Genomic DNA, 22,165 nt, shown 5'->3' on the forward strand with positions numbered 1-22,165 from the left:
GCATTGAGTCAACTTCCTTCCTTATTTAAACAATGTTGATTTGACATTGGTGTGTGTGTGTGTATGTTGGATATTTTAATACTTTTTTTATTCTTTTAATGATGGTTAAGAGAGAAAATTTAATTAATTATTTTAATAATTCTAAATAGATGGTTTATTTTCACTTACAAATGTTACATTTGTTAAACTATTCTTGTTTTAATTAGTGCTCATTATTGTCTTGAAAGGAGCTGACAATATCAGGAAATACTGGAGTCGTTACTACCAAGGATCCCAAGGGGTAATATTTGTACTAGACAGCGCCTCCTCGGAAGATGATCTAGAAACTGCTAGGAATGAGCTGCATTCTGCTCTTCAGCACCCACAGTTATGTACTTTGCCGTTTTTAATATTGGCCAATCACCAAGACAAGCCAGCAGCTCGCTCAGTACAAGAGGTATGTTAATGTGTCAGCTTCTTGCCTGCTTTTATTTACTTTCTGCACACCACTGATCCCTTATCACTTATTACCCTGACATCCTGGTTAAGGACTGGCCTCAGTTTCTTCTTTACTGTAAGTATGCAGACCAGCAACAGTCCCAGTCCCCAAAAACTTAGTCCACTGCACTCTATACAGACTTAGTTGTTCTGGAAAACAGACAAGTAATACTTGGATACAAGCAGATCTTCTGCTTTCGCCATATTTTGCTTAAGGGAAGAAAGATGTTTTTAAAACTACTCTTGTGAAAAGCTGCTGGGACAGTGATTTTTTTTGTTTAACTTGGGTTTTTATTTGCTATTAGTTTTAATTTTGCGCTGTTCCATTACTCCATTCTTTTCCACTGCTTAAAGCAATATGTTGCAGCCATAGGTTGTCTTTTTTATGTAAAACCTTTTATCTGAATGGCTGTGTACTAATTTAAGGTCAGAATTGCAATTCCTGTTCTGAAGTCCTGAAGTGTTTCTCATCTTCCTGTTCCAAGGAGTAATGTTTTTGTCTAATTTCTAGCTATCACACAGTAAATTATGTAATTGTTCTATTCAGTGCACCTTTTGCTCTTCAGTTTCTGAGAAATTTGTCTTGTCTACATTCCTATCATGTCAGATACATTTGGGGAAATGCTGTAAATTACTTCTGAAATTGTAGGAAGAAGTAAAATCGGGTTGTGTCATTCCGTTCGTAAATGTCATTTAAAGGACTCCTCCTCTTAAAGATTATATGAGGAATCCATTTGTTCTGTGATTGCAGCAGACTGAAAACTGTTTCAGCACCTTATCGTGTTGCTGCTTTGTATTTAAACTGATTCTGTCTTAGATTTTTCTTTTTCTGAAATATGAAGGTATAGAATTTGAATTCAGAACAAACTGATCTGTAGAATAGCTGCTCTTAGTACAGTATAGTTGAACATACAGCCTTTTTTTCTTTATTGCTACTTATGTCTCCTTTCTGAGTCAAAAGAAATTAAGCTTATTATATGTTAGGAAATGGCATAAATGTAATGGAGTATAGAAGTGTTCTTAAGAAGAGATTGTGAAAGGTTTGTCAACTACACTGTAAAATATTTTTAAAAATTGTCGGTCCTTTTCTCTGAAAATTCATTCTTAGGAGAAAGGGAAACAAATGGAATTTGGATTGAAAATATCAAGTTACATAAAAAAGTAAACAAAAGTTATATAGGGATAGAACCTACAAGTTCTAGGTCTTGTTCATGTAAAAAAACAGACTTAGAAAAAAGTACTTAATACGTAAAGGAAATGTAATATGGATTTTGATATGTAAGTTTAATAATTTGGCCTGGTTTATTGTACAGCATAAAAGCAAATTTGGCCTAGTTTATTTTACAGCATAAAAGCAAAAACCTCCCACTTAAAAACCAAAAATATCCTGAGACAAAACTGGTTGGATTTTATCATCCAAATATAGTTTATATGCCTTGGCTTTAACTTTTTCATAGAGCAATACAGATCACATTTTTCATCATCAGTAGGGCTATTTCTTATATGATTTAAGTATTTCTTATTTTACTATATTTTTCACTTTTAAAGTGGCCAAAATTAAATGAAGTTTTTTATAGCAAATAAAATTTAAGAAATGTTCTTTCTCCAGTTTCATATTAATAATGAATGCAATGCCAGTTGGTTTCCTTAACAGCAAATTATACTTGTAACTCTCTCATTTTGCAGATGAACTAACGTGGGCAGACTTTAGGGCCTGACCTGAGTTTTCTGTGTATTAGACTTAACATTTCTTTTCTTTTATTGGCAGTACCCTCATTTTCGCCTCATTCTTCATTACCAGTTGCTTGAGGTCTCAGTAGGGTAATAGATCTCTATATGCTTACAATAGCATTTAAATGGGTTTCTACTACATGCTTTAAAAAAAAAATCTTACAGTTTATTCTGGTAGCAGACAAGTCTTGATTGCTAATGTATGAGTACAACAGAATGTGTGCAGAGTACAACAGTTTTGTTAAATGTGCACAGTACATGCATATTCTCAGGGAAAAACTCACACTGTATCAAGAGCTCAGTGATTTTGAAGATCTTTAGTTAAGAGTACTGGAAAGAGAAATTAAAAGAAAAAGAGAAAAAAAAAGGAATAAAAAAGAGAGAAAAAATATCATGAAGTTGTTACATTGTCTCTGAAAAAAATTATGATCTGTGTTTGCTGTGTATACAAAGTAGAAGCCTTCTTTGGTCATTTTTACTGATGTTGAAATGGTAATTTCTTGCTTTCCTGATGCTTTGCTGTGCTATTTTCCTCCTTATTGAGATGTGGAATAGAAGTAAAATGATGAATGGCAAGATCATTGCTTATATAAAACAAACATATTAAAGTATGTAACAAATGTAACATGTTGAGCATTGAGAGTTTTATTAGAAATTTTTGCAGAATGAAGTCCATTAATTATAGGTATTTTCTTGACATTTTTTCATGTGTTAGAAGACAGATGAATCACAGTTGAAATTTAAAAATATGTATGCATTTTTTTTAGGCAACAAATTGCCTTTCTTTAATGGATATGAAAGAACTCCTTGGAGTATAATTAAGGAAAATGTCTGAGTTGAGTGGTGCATAATAGGAAATGTAGAAAAATATTTATCTACAACAAAAATTCTTCATAAAACTGTGCAAATGCCAAGCAATTTCTGCAACAGATGTTAGTTATATGTTTTGTTGGGAAGTGCAGTTGCTTCAGTTTTTCACAATGTTTTACTTTATTTAATGTGGTTTTTATCCATACATTTCTTAGGTAGAAATGATACTGTAGAATCTACGTGCTGTAAGTAATAAGTAATGTCATGAATAGTTCAATTCACAGCGATAGTAAGTACTTGCAAAAATATCCAAATAACTTACTTAATTTATAAAATGCAATTTAATCTAATTCATTTTGCAGAATATACTTCATATTACTATAATGACCAGGGAAAATTACAGGAGAAGCCAAGCTGAAATACTAATCAGTAAATGTAATCCTTTTTTTCCCTGAGTTCTGTTGCTGGTTATCTGTTTTCTAGTTATATTTTGATTTTTAAATGAACTCAAGAAAAGTAACTTTGGCATGGCATTTCATTTCAGAAACTAGAAGTAAATATGTTTCTCTTATGTAAACTTCTTTGGTGGTTTTTCTATCTTCCCATGTCAAAGATATTTGTAAGTTGGTTTTTTTTCCTGTGACAATAGCATGTATTTAGACATATTTGAATATCTGCTAAGTCTGTGCTGAGATAAAGACTGCATATATTAACCAGACTGTAAAACTGATACAATTGTTTTTGTTCCAATGGGTTTGCTCCAGAATAACTTTATTTTAGATTGAAATTACAGTAATGAAGAATTAATCCTATATAAATCAGTTCTGACTGTAGTTTTGGAAAGCTTATGAAATAGCAAATAAAAAATTTTACAAATGAAAAATAAATTTAGTTATTCAGCATATGAGGGAAGGTGAGAGCATATCAGTTTGGCCATAGTTTCCAAAATACAGGCTACAGTTCCAAAACAATTTATCTAATTATATGTTTTTAAGTAAGTATCTTCCTGACAGAATGTGCTTTTATTTTTCCACACGAAAGTACTTTTGATTGTCAAAACTGGTTTTGATTAGTCAGATTTCTCTTACAGTGTTAAAATATTGCAGGAGAGTAATGGTGATAAAAGTGCTTCACATTGCTTTAAAAGGGAACAGGCATTGCTGTGATTATCAGCTTGTTAATTTTTATTTTGGAATGTGTGCTATTTGTGTATGAGTACCAGAAGCTGGATGTTACAGTGGATTCTTGTGAGTTGAACCAGTGTGCATTTTTCTCCCAGGTCAGAGCAATATTGAGGAGCTGCATCTATTGGAAGTTGTCTGTAGCCACTATATTTTAGGAGCAGGCTATTCTGGATACTTGTCTGGATCTGTTTAGGACTCCTGGAAGCCATATAGGCCTGGCCAAAGGAGGAACCAAATTTAACTAGTTTTTCCAGTTCACTGGTGAAGCAGCTTCTTGTTTGGCAGTGTGTTGACTTTGGGACGTTTCTATTTTTATATTTAAGTCTCTTTTTAAGATTGTAGGTGCATTAGATGATCAGTGTAGATCCACTCCATTTGAACTATTCTATTCTAAGACCATATATGTGAAGACATTCATACACTATAACCTGTAGATGGGTTTGTATTCAGTTATCCAAAAATTCAGGCAAATAATAAATTTCTTTCATATATTTAAATTGGTGACCACTAGTAACATGAAAAATCACTGAAGATCTGTTCTAAATTCCCGTTTTTTAAAAAAAAAAAAAGATAGAACTTTTTAATATAGACTTACTAGTTAACAGTAAATCAACCTATTCTCAGCCTATTTTAAGATTATACCATTGTTTTAAATGTAGTTGTTGGGAAAAGAATAGTGGAAAGCTTATGCTGATCACAAGTGCTGAGTTTTTTTTCTTGCATACAAGACCTTACTTTAAATTTGACTTGATGGGTGTGGGAAACTCCATTGGAGAGTCATTTTGATTGTCCTTTTTATCTTTTTAAAAAAAATCTTTAAAGTGCAAACAATATTTTCAAAAGTGAGTGTGAAAGGCTTGTTGCCTATTTACATAGATTGTGATGCATTTATCTTTTTGAGATTATATGGATTTTGAATCACTGGCAGTGTTCAATTAGGTTTTCTGTTAGGAGAATAGTGGAAGGTGTCTCTCCTAATGAAAAGAGCCATCTTAAGGCTATGAGGGCTGTTATCTATTACTCTGCTAGTTTTTTCTCAGTTGTTTGTGTCTAGAAATAATTTTGTACATAAAGTGTCTTCTTGAAGCCTTAAATATCTTAAAACTAAATAACCAAGAGAATGCTCAGGTTTGCCAGCATCTTTGGAGGCTCTTACTGGTGGTGGGGATCTGGAGCATGCTGCAAATTGGGCTTTCTAGGCCTGCCAATGGTCTGAGTTGGCTACTTAGTATGACAGGCTCAATTCCAGGATGTAATCACGTCTTTCTATTCCAAAGTCTTTGTACTGTTTTTCCATAATTCATGCTGTTTGTGGTTTATGCTAGTTAGGGGAAAATGGTTCCTCTTTGGAAACCCTTTCAGTGTATGAGTAATAGATGTCGTTACTAGCAATCTGAAAAACTGCATTGAACAGTGACTACTAAAGAGGTAAACTTCAGAGACTATGTAGTATTTTAGCTCACAGACTTGAGCAAATGTTTTCCTCAGGAGCAGGTACTGCAAAAACTTCGCCTGCAACCAAGAGTGAAAATGAAAGTTTTCTCTGCAGTCTGTCCCATCCTCACCCTGGTCAAGCCTCTCAAATCTGAGTTTTCAAAGACCAGCTGTTGCAAATCTGTGTGCTTTGTGACAGGGACATCCAGAGCAAAGTTAAATCAGGGACAGATTTTTGGTTCCTCAAGGAATTGTTTCTGAGATGATTTATCTTCAGATTACTGCAGTAAATAGCCAAAATATAGATTCCTACCCTGTTTTTGAGATCATAGTGACCTTAGTGACCTTAATATTTGCAATCCCCTCATTGCAAATACTTCTTTTCGTCCAAGGTGTATCCCCTGATATTTGAAGATTGTTTTGGAGCTGGACTCTGCTATTTTGAGTATTGGCTGCTTCCTTCACAACTGTGGCCTTTGAGGGAACAGAAGAGTTATTTGTCAGACTTCAGTTTTGAACACATTTGCAGGAGAGGAGAATATTATTAAACTAGTATTTAGACAATAGTAGTTTTGCCCTGCTTAGAACAATGAAGAAGTAACTCCTATTCTCCTATTTGTATTTCTTATATGAACTTCCATACTGATTAAAAGTTTCATCATACCTATTAGGAAAATGATTTAGATATAAAAGGATCCTATGATAAAATATATATATATAAATGCAATCTAAAAAGCTAACCAATTTTAATAAATGTGAGTAGATCCACATTGTAGCTAAATGTGAACAGCAAGCAATTTCATACAGTTGCAAGACTGAATCCAAACAGTAACCACACGTTTTCCTTGCCTGAATTTGTGTTTCAATCACGTTTTAAAATAAAGAAAGCCATAACAGGTAAAATTGTCAATATATTCATGAGATAAAAAAAATGAATTGGTATAGTTGATAATGTTTTAGTGAATAATATCACTTAGTAAAGCTTAATATTGCTGTCCTAGTGTATGTGGGACAAAGAAACAAAAACTTAACAAAGTATCTCTCTGAATAGTAAATTCCAGTTGTGCTCTTGACAAATGGGTGAGTCTGCGAGGAAATGAGTTCAAAAACTGCCAATAGAAACTCTGATTTGGAATGATGTTCCTGAAGATACCAAAAAATTGCTCAAGCACACCTGCAAAAATGCACGTATTACACAGTGCACAAGAAGATAAAGAGTAGTAGTAGCTAAGACACAGGAGTAGAAATTCTGTCCACATACACCCATTTCACAATATGAAACTGTATTTAGAGAAATAAATCTCTTGAATGGCCCTTTGTAGCGAATGGTGCTGGGTACACATTTGCATAAAAAGCAGCTACATATCTTGGAGTAGATTTCAAAGAGTATTGGTTTATATAGTTTTGAACTCCAGACGTGGATTTTTGCAGCACTATTTGGGTCTCCAAATGGTTGTTTTATATGCATATAGATGCTATGTACTTTGAGTATTTATTTCATCAGCAGTATTGGTTTGCTTGCTGGCCTCTTTGCCTCCCCCATCTTTCAGGTGTGACAGTCTGTCTGTACGACCACGTGATGAAGTGGTCTGGACCTAAAAATTACTTAACTGCTATCCTTCCTCAAGGTCTTATTTTTTAATAAATTCAGATGAGAACAAAATTGGATAATTGGCATACAGGCACCAACAAGAGGTGGGAGGAAGGTGTAAAACTAGATGGAAGGTTGGAGGTGTGGGCATCTAAAATCCAGTGAGAGTTGAACCATTCTACCTACCACATTACTTCTCATGCTTTTTTGGCTTATCCCTCTACAGTGAACCATAGTAAAGGAAGATTATACAGGAAATACTGGAAAATAATTTTTCCCTCTTAAAAATGGATGTTCTAGAGGAGGTGTGCAATTACTTTTACTGGACTTGAGAGAGAGATAGGAAAGAAACATATTTTCACTATGTTTTGAAAATTTAGTGTCTTTGTTGACTTCCAAGCAAAGAAAGAAGACAGAAAATGTTGTTCAAAGAGGAGTTGTCTGCACTTGCAGAGCTAAACACAATGACTGTAAAGATAGAGCATAGTATCTAAAAATAAAAAGTAAATTTATGAGAGAAAGTTTAAAATGCTTTCAGATACAAATCTATATGCATAGTTTATTAAATGTTTTTCATAAATATTTTTTACTTACAAATGCTTATCTAGTATTCAGTAAGGACTGTTATAGAAGAGCACAGCTTTTGACAGTTCTTTCTGAAACCGTTTTTGCTTGGTAAAAATTTGGTGTGCTTTAGTAAAGAATTAAATTAAATCCTGAGGCCTGTTGGATACAAATCTGACCACACAATCATTATGACTCTTTTGAGCCTCTAGGTCTGTGATATTGCTGTTCTGGGGAATTCTTGAATGCTCAAAAATTTAATTACCGTTAGTGACATCTTACATGAACAAGAGAAGTCGTATTTCTTTCAGAATTAATAACTATTACAAATGGAACAAAATAGTGGCTATATAACTACTTTCCAAATATAACTCTACCATTTTAGCAAAAATGGTCTCAGGATCAGTTGAAAAATAATGGAAAAGTATTTAGTAATGCATTGGATCAAGTATGTGAAACCTCTTCTATTGTAAAAATTATTTAGTATGCGTTTTTCTTTCAAACACCCATCTTACATGGATATATGCATGTATATGTACTAGAATGAAATCTTGAGTTCAATAATATAAGTTACTGCTTTTTAAAAGATGAGGACTTCTATTTTTCTTTTTAGTGCTAAAACAAGTTTGCTGATTATAGGCAAGTTAAATATACTGTGAACCTTGAATTTACCTAGGAAAAGATAATTTTTTGTAGTTGAACTACATAATTTATAATTGGTACTCAACATAAAAAAGAAATTTTAAAAGAAATGTTTTTCAAGTTGATTATGATAACATAATCTTCATTCCATTAGAGTAGGTATGCAGGGTATGAAATTAATTTCTGGCCACAGTCCATTCTGCAGGAATTACACACTCACACACATGGGAAATCATGTTGAGCATCTTAATTGGTCATGTCAGGGAAGTTCAACAATAGCCATAGCAGGAGAAAATCTATCCATTTTATATCTAAGTATTTCAAGTTAGATTTTAATTATGTGCCACAAAAGTAGAAAATTTTCAGCTGCATTGATACTACCTACACTGTGACACACCATAGGTTATTGTCTGTAATTACCAACACCCTGAAGACTTTGCTGGAAATATGTGTATGCCGAGTTTCTTAAAACCTGCATCAAATAGAAGGTGCTCAGAGCTCAGCCTGAGCATGGGAGGCTTTCTGTTCCCTATGAAACTCAAAATTTCTGAAGATGCTTGAGAAGAATTTCTCTTGAAACTGAGCTGCAGCACGAGGAAAAACAAGCCTGAAAATTGAGGTGTCATAGGCCTATCAGAGGCTGGTTCTTTAGATTTTTTAGCGTAAGATTCCTATGAGCGAAAACAAACCATAAATCTCTGGAGATGGAGATGTTGGCATGGTATGTGAGAATTCATGAAACAATGATGTTTTCCTAAGTGACAGGATGGGAAAAGGATCATCTTTGCATCAGTGGTCTGGATGTTACTGAAACAATGCTACAATTGTCAAAGGCCAGGAAGGAAACACATACTACTGCAAGGTGAGATTAAATTCCTTCCTATCCATTCTTAGTTTTGAGCTCTTTTTTTTTACCCTGGCATTCTTTCAAGCCATTAAGCTCCTGGAAAAATCTTGGATGCTCTCCGGGTGTGGTGGATGACAAAAATCAAAGACTGCAGTGAGCTTGATTGCTGGACAGGACACTGCTGTTTTTGCAAATGAACTAGAGAGAAGGAGTAACAGGAGAAAGGGAAGGGGACTGCTGACAAGTCTCATGCACCTCTTTCCCTGTTACTTCCCAAGACTTTACTGGCAGTGAAGCAGAAGAGATGAGTAGAGAGCATTCGAAGGTTCACACAAAAACAAAGAATGACATGGAGATTTGCAAATTCAAAAGTAGTGAAGGGCCCCACAGTTCAGAGACTATGAGGATGCAGTACTGAGTTTTTACTTAAAGAAAATTGGAGCCATTGAAGGCCTTCTTCTTTAGCAATATAGGCTGAACAGTGTCCATTATTTCCTCAGAAACCACTTCTGTTCAGTGCATAATGACTTTTGGTTCAAAAAGAGGAAACCATTTTCCCATCCACTTCTTGCAGTGATTCAACAGCAGATGCAGACATGCTTCTGAAGAAACATGAATTATCCACTCTAGCATCTGGGAACAATTGTCTTCATAAGACTAGAAGCAGGGTTTGAATATAACGACATTATTCTAATGATGATTTGTTGATACTGCAGCATATCATTAGTCATGCTGGAATCTTTATAAGCATAAATGTTTCCTCAAAATAGTTTAAATGTTTAGAAAATCTATTACAGCAGTCTGACATGAAACAGTAACAACTTCTGTTAGAATCTGAACTGCCTGAAGTTTTGAGTTAGTCTAGAAAAGAACTTTTTGAAGGATCATACAAATTAACTAGGTAACATGTTTTAAAAAAGGCAAAGTTAGACAATTTTTCACTTGAAAACATGTTCATTTATTATTCAGACTTACACACATCATCCTGATATTTTTTCTTACTGTTTTAAGAACCAGAGTGTTGACAATGTATTGAATAATCCATTCCTATGACTACATATTTCTCAATATCTTTGCTTTTTCTGATATTTTCTGTTATATTTAGTTGTTCAGATTCTGATTCGATGCGAAGTTGCAAGGGTCAAAAAGCCTGTGCTGTATTAATACTGTCTTAAAAGTAAGGACTCAGTATTAATATGTGGGCATCTTTAAAGTTAATGCATGCTGGAGTTCCATTTCAAGTATTAATAGGTATCTATTGCCTCTTAATAGATGTGTGAGGCATCTAGCAAACTGATTAAAAAAAAGAAAACCAACAAAAAGCCCCACCTGCTTTAGTGAATGAGTTTTGCTTAAAAGACTTTTCATTTCATCCACACATATCTCCAGAGGTAGACAATTTGGATTACTGCATATACTGTTATATATTTGTTACAATTGCATTATTTATTTAAAAATAAGTTGTTTCATCTGTCCCTCTGTTAATACAAGCTTATTCTGTAAATTTTTTTTCAATATTTTTTCATAATGTATTATCACAGTATTTATAGTCTCATTTTGGTTTTTTGTGTTACTCTGGTAATAAATACTAGGAAATAGTTTACCACATTTTATGAAACATTTAAGTACTTTAAGGATTTCTTTCCTTTGCTTTCCTATAGGTTTGTTATGTTACAGTAATTCTGCTACAACAGACCATATATTAGCTACAAATCTACTACAGATATTCTGTTCCAATTTGTTTACCTTTGTTCTTTGTTGCTAATTATGCCTTTACTCATGGCTGAGGATAAAGGGAGTAAGAGAGTGAAATTTGGGTCACTCTCTAGGGCAGGCGAAGAAATCTTTTCAGAGCTGTAAACAAAAACATGCTCTGCAACCAATATTCCAGGAATCAATCAGGTCCCTTTAGCTGCAACAGCATCGAGTGGCACAGTGTATATTTGTTGTTTTAGAAATGCATAGCTCATTTTGAATAAGCAGTATTAATGCATGTGATATCTGTAACCTGTATTTGCACAGACCCTTATTAAACAGTCAGTGCTCTTCATTGAGTAATTTGATCTGTTCTGTGAATCAAAATTTATTACTTAAAATTATGATTGTATTTTAAATTTTTAAAATTTGATTTGGGCTTTTTTGTTTTTGTGGTTTTTACTAAAAAGTTGCCCTATGTACGTAAAGGACAAACAGAGTCCACAGACATGGTACTGTAAATTCTTGAAGTATTGCACGTGCCTGCACATCTGTCATGTAGCAGAAGAGTTCAGACTATGTAGTTTATGCTTGACCACCTTTTTTTGTGGACATGCTACTTGTATCATTTCTCATGAAGTTCAGAATGTATTCATAATTGAATGAAAATTGATGTTGACTCATTTTGGAATAGCTAAGTATTTATGTGATGGAGATAAAATCTCCATTATCTTCCATTATTATTTCTCTTGCTAATTTCTTAAAGTGAGTTTGAGTTTTATTGAAACCTCAATCTTAACACTTTAAAAATACTCTTGCTCTTGTAAAATCTTCAGAAAAACAAGAAAAAACATTTTAAAGCCAAAATGGACTGTTGTTAAAGGGGGGAAAAAAAGCTTAGTATTTTTCTATTCTGATTTATTATACAGAAGGCTGTTTTTTTACAAAAAAGGGGGTTTTCTTCTTCTTCTTTTTTTTTTTTCTTTTTTTCCCTCCACTATTCTCAGTCTCTTTTGATCATTGATCTGGGTGACCCCACGCTCAGGGGTTTTTTCTTCATTTGACATGGACAGATTTTTGAAGTATAGCTCTCCTTTGGGAACCTCGGGCAGTTCCACTTGACTAACCTGTGATCTAATGAGCAGTAATGCAGGGTTACAGTGACCATTTTGTTTGCTTTGAGGGAGGATGGCTAGACAGAGAGTGGGAGAGAGGCGGTGTCTGCTGAGAAAAAAGATGCAGGGTGATCGAACAGTGTGAAAAAGACTTGTTAGCCCACATTAGTGTGCCTGATTTACTTCACAACAGGTCAGGAAAGGCCAAAGGCAGGGTTGTCATTAAATTGCAAAGTTGAAAATCCCGGTATTCAAAAGCATTCAAATTTCTGAAAGTTGTAAATTAGAAAGTTTGTGGTTCATGTTGAATTTGGCAGAAAGATATACAGAAGTACCAGCTTCTATAAAACATGAATGGTACATTATAAAATCATGCTGTAAATAAAAAGAAAACCAGCTTTTTAAAGTAGTTTCATGGTTGACTGTTTTACAATGAGACTGGGTGCGAAAGAAAGGCCAAACACTAACAAGGTCGTTGCACTTTCTTTATGAGCCCTGGGGACCCCTTAATTATGTGCCCGTGCTGCTTATTTTGAGATCTGTAGAATGTATGTGTGCACGTGTTTGGATAATATATAATTTTTACTTGCATGTATTAAATCCATACACATATGTATATACATATATATGAATATGTATGTAAAAATAAGATTTTAGCTCAACTTGCCCAGGAATGTAGATTTGGAATCTTCTCCAGCATGTTATGACACTTTTTTGCCCTCACATCCTTGATTGTTTCTCTTGGAGTTAACCTTATTGCCTTTGGTCTTGAAATAGTCATAGACTTATCTTAAATTTACATTTACAAATGCAGACAGACCCAAAAATTGTCTTTTTGTACTAAAAAGTTATTTTCTAATAGTAATACTTGCTTCTGAGCGCTTGAATTGGACTTGACAGCCTGCTGCTTTGAAATTGCAAAAATGAAAAGTTGAAACTACCTATTCCTGAAATTACATTTACTCTTCTGTTTCATTCACTTGGTTGGCAGTGGCCTGAATCTCCATGAGTTGAAGAGTACAAGCAGTTGCATTGATAGCCTTTAACTCATAGCAAACTCTTGTTGTTGCTATTTCTGATCTGGCTGGCTTTAGTGAAAATCGAAGTGCAGCCTTTTAGCAATACTATCATTGTGCATTGTAACAGTAGGTAATAAAACAAATGGGTGGTCTTAGGGGTAAGGTGATTTTTTCTGTCTGCTACCAGAAGTTTCACTAATTGATTCTTACTTCTATTGGCTATCAAAAGTCAGGTTTTCACTATTGCCGTACAACTGTGTTGAGTTTTAGATTGTACTGCGTTGACAGAAGTGACTGTCTTGATCCTCCTATCTTTTTGCAATTAGAAATACATGAAATTAAACAGCTGAGAAGAACTGACCCATAACTAAGACTGTTTCTTACCTGACTTCAGGGGGCTGTGCTCCCACTGATCATTCAAATAATTTCACTGACATTTAAGGGAGTATCTCTTCTTGGTTGAAGAGAAGACAACAGGATGTCAGGCTTCAGTGTTCACATTGAACATTAACTTTTGATTTTAGCTTGTATTGAATTATGTATTAATATATGGTGCCAGATTATTTTTGATTTATCTTGGTCATGTTTTGTTTACAATAGATATAAGGTATAGTTTTGCCTCCTGATAACCTGAGGTTTAACAGACAGTTGAATGTGGGTAACAAAGTACTTTTTTATATTCAGTGCTGCATTTATCAACTAATTTCACAGTATTCCTATTTTTAACACATTGTAAGATTCACTTTTTATTAGAACTTGAATAGGATTAATGTGTTTTGAAACAGCATGGTGTTCAAAGTAGCTTGGTTGTTACTATACTCAAACACTAGTCTCAAAAAAAAAGTGCTATGATATGTATGCTTCCATTTTCTCAATTATTTTAACTGATATTTAGTTGCAGCAGCTTGGTGGACATACGTTCTAGGAAACTCTGCATTGAGCTACTTTCTCTCTAGCTTTAGGTCATGTTAGTCAATGGAAACTTATTAGGGCATAAAATGATGGGGAAATGTTTAACAAATCAGAATACTGAATCAAGGTACATTTAAGCCTTACTAGTATTCTCTTTCCATTTACTTTCTCCATTCCCTAAATAATGTTGTCTGTGCAGTCTCTATGCACTCTTTATTAGCTCTTCTATTTGATTTAATTATTCAGTTGCTCAGTGTGTCTGAATTAAGTCATCTCCGCCAATCTACTTATTACAAAGCATTTGGTCAGTGAGAAGAGACTAATGTCATCTTGCTAGACTAATTTTTGTGGGTCTGTGTTTAGGAATCAAGACAGTGGAGCAGTATTTCAAAATCGATTTATAAAAAATAGTCAGTTCAAGAGTGTATTATAGATACTGCCAGTCACAGGCTCTGGAAGAGTAAATATTACTTACTCATGTGAAGAAAAGGGAAATTTTCATATGTTCTTCTTAGCTTTCCTTAAGATGTGAATAGCTTTTGCTGGTTGGTGCTTTAAAAACCACAAAAAGTCTACTGCAACATAAACTGTTTTCACATAAATTTTCCAGGTATTATATGAAATGATTAAGTTCTTTTTTGATGGCAATATAGTTGCTTGATTCAGGAAGACAGCTGACAAAAGAAGATGGGATACAGCCAAATGCAGGCTTCTGGAATTTTTTTTTCCCCAGTCCATAGTTACATTTTTAGAAAGCATTTCTTTTAAGACAGAGATTTTAAGTTTTGCTATAGGCTTTAGAATGCAACATGCAAAGTTTTTCTTTTTTATCTGGATGTCATGATATGAAACCTCTAGCAAAGCCTTCCTGTGGGTTCAGTTTCCGTGGTCTATCCAATCTATAATCCTTAATAGTGTGAAGTAGTTATTATTTAATCCACATCATGGATAGGCTGCAAACACAAAGTTTAGTGAAACAAAAGGAGCATAATATAAAAGTAGTTGCAGGTGCACTTTTTCTAAAGAAAATGGGTGTGACTTCTTACATTTTTCTGAGGCCATTATTTGCATCTCAGCACTATATTTGTGAAGTATAACTCTCAAACTGTTCTAAAATGGGAATGCAGTAGCTAGTATGTTGTATAAAAGTGAAGTGTTATGTTCTGCCAATGGACTCTGACAATTCAGTTTTTAGTACCTGTAAAATGGGTTTAAAATGTTCTCCAGATGTATTTGGCTACCTCTCCTTTTGGAAATCATTCCTTCTGTGCAATAGGAAAAAAAATTGCTTAACTAAGAAAACAAATTCAATAATGCCACCCTTTCCCTGCATAAATAAGAAGGTGGGGGTGGTAATACTATGTCTGGGAAAGGAAGCAAAAATGCATGCTTGGATATCCATTGCTGGCTGTTGTAGGGAGTGTGCTTGCCAGCACTTTCTGGCAAGCTTATTCCTTCCAAACGCTCTCCAAACTTGCCAGACATTTAAAAAGTCTTTTGCCTGTTAGTCACCTTTCACTTACTTGTAGCATTAGAAGAAATGTTTATTGACTGAAGAACTGCCTGTTTTGTAATCAGGAACATTGAATTGAGTTTTTTGTTTTGTTACATGTTGGTTTGTTGATATTTACTTGACAGCAGGGTTTAGTTAGGAATATCCTTACAGGCTGTTAGTAACCCAACTGGGTCAAAGCTCAAAGGGTCTGCTCTTGTGGGTAGTAAACTCAGGGTTTGGCTGATGTTTTTTGTACATGTAAAAGGCATCAGATCATCCCTGACCCCTGTGCAGAGGGATGGATGCTATAGAAGTGGATTGCATTTAAACAATGGCAAAGCACTTTCTCCGCTTTTGGTAGAATCTGAGAGAGAATTAAAAAATCTCCTGTGTCTGGCAGTGGAGCATATAGGGCCTCTTTGTGTTAGTTTGGTTCAGTTGTGGTCTGGTGTTTGGATCCACTTCTGTATAATATTGATCAGGATGTGTATGGGTTTGAATGTCCCTAAGGCATTTGGGGACAAAACAAGTAGCATTTGTATCTGAACCCTAAAATAGAGACCGTTCAGAAAGAGAGGGGTTGGAGGGAGGAATCAGATGCAATGAAAGAGGAGGAACTTGACTATTGTCCTAGGCAGAAGCATGCCAGAGGGCAGACTAGAAATCTAGCTTATTGGATATGAAATATTTTGCAAGACTGTCTTTCTCAGAAAAGGTCAGATTCATAAATGTGGTTCCGTTCCTTCTACTCAATTTTCTTCTTATAGTTGCAAAATCTGAGTTAAAGAGATGCCTCAGTTGTAAGTCCTTATACCAGAGATGGCTGGAGTTATGTTTATCACTATATTGCACCTTCCTTCAGGATTTTTGGATGGGAGGATGTCTGGGTCTTTTTCATGCGTCTTGCTCCCTCCACTTACATGTTTCACTGAAGTTGAACTGTAGTATTGGAGCATGTCAGTCTTTAAATGTAATTGCTTGTCATCTCTGAGGTAGTGAAACAGTCTGCCATTATTTTACAGTAATTTAAGCACTGGTAGACTTATCAGGTACAACCACAAAGCTAATGGCCTTTTAATTATTAGTGATTCCAATGAGAGTTTGTATGTTAAGCAGGAATTAAGAGCTTAAAGCAAAAGTTTGGACAAACAAAGGAAAACAAGACTATTAGCACTAACTGATGCTATAATTCTAATAATTGAATACTTCTAATTTTGTCTATTTCTGACATGGTTGTTATTCAGGCTGCTTCACAGTGCTTTTATATGCATAGAACCTCATGCACACAAATTGAAGAAACGTGGTATCAGTCATAAGAACTGTGGTCACAGAGAGTTCTACACTGCACATACGTTCCTGTTGTGGTCACAGTATTGTTTTCTTTCACTGTAGGAGTAATGCAAATAATTTAAACCATAAATCAGTATGATGGTCTTCTTGTCCTGGCTTTGCAATTATTTCAGTTTATGTTTTCTGAAAAGCACAATTTCAAGTATTCTGAGAACCTGCAATGGATAACTAGGAGTGCTTGAGAATACAGTGTATATTGCCAGGGTATTGTGATCAAGCAATGAAAGAAGAGTTGACTTGCCCTCTTCAGGATTATCTATCAGACACTCACTGTGTTGACTAAAATACTGACTTAGTTGACTAAAATACATCAAATGTGGAAAAATCTGCTGAATTAATAACCTAATAACCTTCTTAGGTCATTTTTTGCATCTGAAAATTGATTTTGTTTTTTGAATTAAAATTGGGTTTAAATTTTGAATTTATATTCAAAGTACAGTTTTTAGTGTACTTATATAGCTATATGTTGCTTTACAACGGGAGAGCAAGAGCTGCAAATTAATTGAAAGAGGTAGTGATGTTTTCTGACATTTCACCATTAGCATTCAAAACTTTTCTTGACACTTTGGAGAAGATTTTGATTTCTTTGATATCAGTTTGTATTCTCCTTTATTGCAATAATTGGAAATAAATATAGCACTTTCAAGTTCTGACATGGCATTCTTGAGTTTCCTGAGACATAGAAAATATAGAGCATCTTCTAAGTAGTTTATCTGTTGTAAAGAAATTAGTTTGCATGTTTGATTAATTTCAGTATGTATTAGTATTAGTATTTTCCTATGAAGGATGTCTGTCCTAGAAACAGTTGAGTCATCCTCTGAGTTTAATGCTTTTGAGAACTACGTTGATTTAATGTTCTCTATTTGTGTGATCATTTTCCTCCTTGTCAATTCAGCTGTGGTATTAGAGAATGCAGAAATAATCCATGGACATTTTGCTAGCATATAAGTCAAAGGCAGTAATTCTCCTTACCTTAGAGATTTAAAATTTCCTGTTACCATTTAGATTATTTAATTTGTTTTCATTTATTTTGCTTGCCTTTATGTTCTTAATAGAGTATTAATTCATGTTGTGTGCAAAAAGAAATTATTTCTATTTGGTAGTATTTCAGAATTCCCCTCTTGGGTCAGTTATTCAGAATATCAGCATGAATATACAGACTGTAATTGCTAATAGATAACAACTCTTTAATTTTGATTAATATGCGAAAAATAGTATGGCTTGTTCAGTGAATTTGTTTGCAAGCTTTGATAAAATTCTGAATTTTTCTAGCCTTGAAAAGAAAGCTGTAAATCTGAATCCCAGGTCTCTTCTGTGGAACTTAAATGTTCCTTTATCAGTTACTTAGTTCTTAATTTAGACCAATGACGCATTTCAGAAGTCAGTGCAAGTTTTGTTAAAGATTGCTATAAAGTATTACTACTTGAAATTTGTGACAATCTTGTACCTATTAAAGGAATTTGAGCTCCACAAAAGACTCACCAAGAAACTGATGAAGTTCTATTGAAATACGGGAAAAATCTGTCAGAAATCCTGCAAAACACCACAGGATTCCACAAATATAGCATTTTTCAGCTGACTGCACTCTGGACAACTACCACCTTCCACAACAGTGATAGGACTGATCAGAACCATCAGTCTAACAACATCTATTACTGTTGTCTCTTGCATCTTCAGGCTTCATTAGATGGATGCTTTGTGCAGTGTTCAGAAATAGTGAAATGTTTTTTTATCTGCAGCTTTTTTTGCTGGGACAGATGTGATTATTCACAGGATGTTTATAACTATCTTACTCAAAACCACTCTGAAAATCTAAATTTCTGCTTCTAAGTGGAAAATTGAAGTCTGTTCTCGTTGAGCAAATGTTTACTTCTTGGCTATTGAAAGACTTTCAAAAAGAGTTTGGTTCTGTCACCTTGTTATTTAAAACCTCTCTGATTTTACTTTCAATTTCTAGATATCATAGAATGGTCTGGGTTGGAGGGACCATGAAGATCACCTGGTTCCAACCCCTCCGATGTGGACAGGAATGCCAGCCACTAGCCCAGGTTTCTGGCCTTATCTACCCATTTAGTGGAATACTTGCTGTTCCTGCAAAGGAAGGATTATGGCTGTTACCACCATAAGCTTTCTGTTCATGAGCCTTCAGGCACTGAGGAAAACTTCCAAAATTAAACTTTATCCTCATAGTTTTCTATGGCAAGCATGTATCAATACAACCCTTCTAATCACTGAATTTTACTTCTTTAGATTGTGTGCTTGGTACTACATCTTGCAAGGTTTTCCTGTACTATGGTACTATATTTAAAGGCCATATCAGCTTTTTTGTATTTCATAACACTAGAGAATATTATTTACACATAGTATCCGAAGTTTAGCTTTACAAGAGCCAATCTACATGTCTCTTGTAGTCTGTTTCTGAGGCTGGCAGGCTATTGTTAGAAAATACAAGAGAGGTTTTTTTTTGTCATGCAGTAGTAATCTCCTGCTTGTCTTTGCAGACCCGAGGTTTTCATCTTAAGTTTAAGAGGCAAATAAGGGGAGAAGAGATGAAGAGGAGAAAAGCAAACTATAGGCCTAGAAAATTCCTTTTCTTTCCTTTTTTCCCCCATGAAACTACTTCTGCAGAAAAAAAAATATTGACAGACAGGGTGTGCCAGCTAATGTCACCAAGCATTGAGTGGAAAGAAGAATACTAAAAAGCAGAAAATTAGAGCTGTGCTTGCCTGTTACCTCCCCAAAAGAATTGAAATTGCCAGCGTTTGGGACTCCTTGTCAGAGCCTGAGATCCTCACCTGTCTGGTGCTCTGCAAATCGGCTCTGGTGACCATCATCCCTCAGAAATGTGTGTCTGAGAGCAATTAGAATTTTACCAAAGAATACTGAAAAAAAAAAATTAAGTACATGTATGTCATGTAGTTTCTGAATTCTTTAAAGATAGAAACAAAGGCCACCACAGAAGCAAATTAAAGCCCCTGGGAGCTGACATGGTTATTGAAAGCTTTAACAGAGCTGCCCTGCCATAGAAACCTGCTTTCCTATTGTCATTCATTTTGGTCTCTGAAAAGAAATTTATGATCAAAGTTTTGTTTGAGCACAATGTAAGCACTCAGACTAGATTTTGGCAAAGTTAGACAGGGATTTAGATATTTTATTTAATTTTTTTTCCTTTTTTGGCACTTGTCTTCTAGTGAGGAAAATGTTTTGCACTTAAAATGTTTTGCCCTTAAAAAAGAGTATCTGTTTACAATATTTTCTTGAATTACATTAGATCCGTGTTTCTTGTTTTATATGTCCTACTACTATTTCATGATAACTCAAATCTAGACCATCTTTTGTGGGTGATGTAAATGGAAATACATAAATGAAGTAAAACCTGTGTATACTTAAAATATTTTTATTCTTACGTTCCTTCTATATATAAAGCTTCCACCTTGAGGATTCTCCAGCAAACGCCCACTGTCCAATTTTTCAGTTCTTATTGGCAGAAAGAGGTTTTATTTTTAACAGAATACCATAATATAATGCTTTCTGAGCCTAAGAGCTAGTGATCCATTGTTCTGTTGGATAACTAATAAAGTTTGCTTTAATTCTTCCCTTTTGGAGGGAAGGAAATTAAGGTGAGGGTTAATCATAGTAGAAGTCATTACAATCGCTAAAATGTATGAAATATAGCTTCATTTCTTTGTATTTACGTTGACCTGCTGCGTAAGACTTTGTGGGAATAGGTTATTTCTGTTCTCCTGCTTATGTCCATATAGGAGAGTCTTGTAAGTGCTCTAAATGATAATGAAGATACGAAGTTTTGAATATCTTGGAAATTCGAGTACAAGGAGAAGGAACATTGATTTCTGTGAAAGATGAAGTTTCTTCTCCACAAAAAAAAAAGCTCTAAAAGATTGTGACAGTGAAATGAGTTATTCGTGTTGATAAGAGGTAATTTAAAACAAGGATCAAGAAAAATCGGAATGTATACATTTCCCTTTACATACAGTCACGCTGGTATAGGGTAAAATTATGAAGTAGCTTTAGAAATGCTATCTCATGATGTGATCAAAGCAACAAGCACAGTCAGCCAGTTTGAGTCTTCTGTCTTGAATGCCCATGGGAAGTAGGAGTGTTAACTTAGTCCTGCATGTGAGGTTTGTAAAAAGAATGCACTAGAAGCTAAGAAACAGATTTAGAAGTCTGCCTTTAAGATTGTGTTGAAAGAAAGAAATCACAATAGAGGTTCCCCCTCTGCTGGTAGAGAGTTCAATATTCAAGACATCGCAGTGTGTCTAGAAACAGGTAAATTCGTTTGAGTTTGAACATATGTATGCAAAGAAAGAGCCGCTGTTACACAGTATAAACTATTGCCAATCTGTTAAAAGAATTTTAAAGTGAGATGCAGTACAGCTGAAGTTATCAAGTTCCATGTCTATTTATTTTAGCTGGCCTGTAAGTAATTCATGTCAAGTGCCCAATAGGGAGTGTAAACTATTGTGTTGTCAGTCCCTAACCAGTGACTGTTCAGCTTGGTATTTACCCATTTCAGTGCTGTTCAAGATTTTTGTCCTAGTAAACAAACCCTTTTCACTTCTCCTTTTTAAAAAGATTTTCAATTTGATTTAATTAATCATCTGCTTAAAATATTACCCTATGCGTACTTGTCAGGAGAATTTCTCAACTCCTTCTGTGGTGGGAAGTGCCTGTGCCAAATTTTGCATATTTTCCTTGAGTACTTGTGAAGAAGAGTGAAAATTTTAGGGGTACTGGAGACAAGAGAAATAGGTTATGTATGGTGAGAAGCAGGTACTGTTATCCACTAGAACGAGAATTAGCAGCAAAGTACAAGTGAAAAGACAAACAAAAATCCATCTAATTTAAGCTCTCTAAGACCTGAGTGAATTCGTGTGTCTGTCCTGAGGCTGGTATGAAAACTGTTGTCTCAGTAACCCCAACAGTGCAGTATCTTTTCCTCTACCACAGGCATGGTTGCTTATCAGGAAGGCAGATGATTCTACTGTCTTTCACTGGTTTTTTCCAGCTTCTCTTTCTTATGTTTGGCAAGGTGAAAACTCACTCAAAGCTGCAGATATGGTGTCCAGTAAGGTGGAGAATCAGTTAATTCTTTAAAATTTAAAATGTTGTATCTACTTGTTTACCTCTGTATTTGTGTGAAATAAAAATGCAAATTGTTACTACTTCTGTAGAAAATATGCAAAGGTTTCAGGTTTTGAAATACATAATGATATTTTTGTATTTTGGTATAACAAATATTAATACAATTTGAGTAGATATTTGGAATAAATGTTAT

General features: G+C 34.6%; 1 protein-coding gene across 2 annotated transcripts in view; it reads left to right on the top strand.

Annotated features, from left to right (window-relative positions):
* Nucleotides 1-22,165, top strand: part of ARL15 (ADP ribosylation factor like GTPase 15) — a 225,372-nt gene that overhangs the window by 94,472 nt on the left and 108,735 nt on the right. For both annotated transcript variants that reach the window (XM_058824008.1, XM_058824007.1), the window contains one exon: nucleotides 228-436. In XM_058824008.1, coding sequence (XP_058679991.1) covers nucleotides 228-436 — 209 coding nt within the window. The remainder of the gene's footprint in view (nucleotides 1-227; nucleotides 437-22,165) is intronic.

The sequence above is a fragment of the Ammospiza caudacuta genome, chromosome Z (assembly GCF_027887145.1).
Source record: "Ammospiza caudacuta isolate bAmmCau1 chromosome Z, bAmmCau1.pri, whole genome shotgun sequence".
Taxonomy (NCBI): Eukaryota; Metazoa; Chordata; class Aves; order Passeriformes; family Passerellidae; genus Ammospiza; species Ammospiza caudacuta.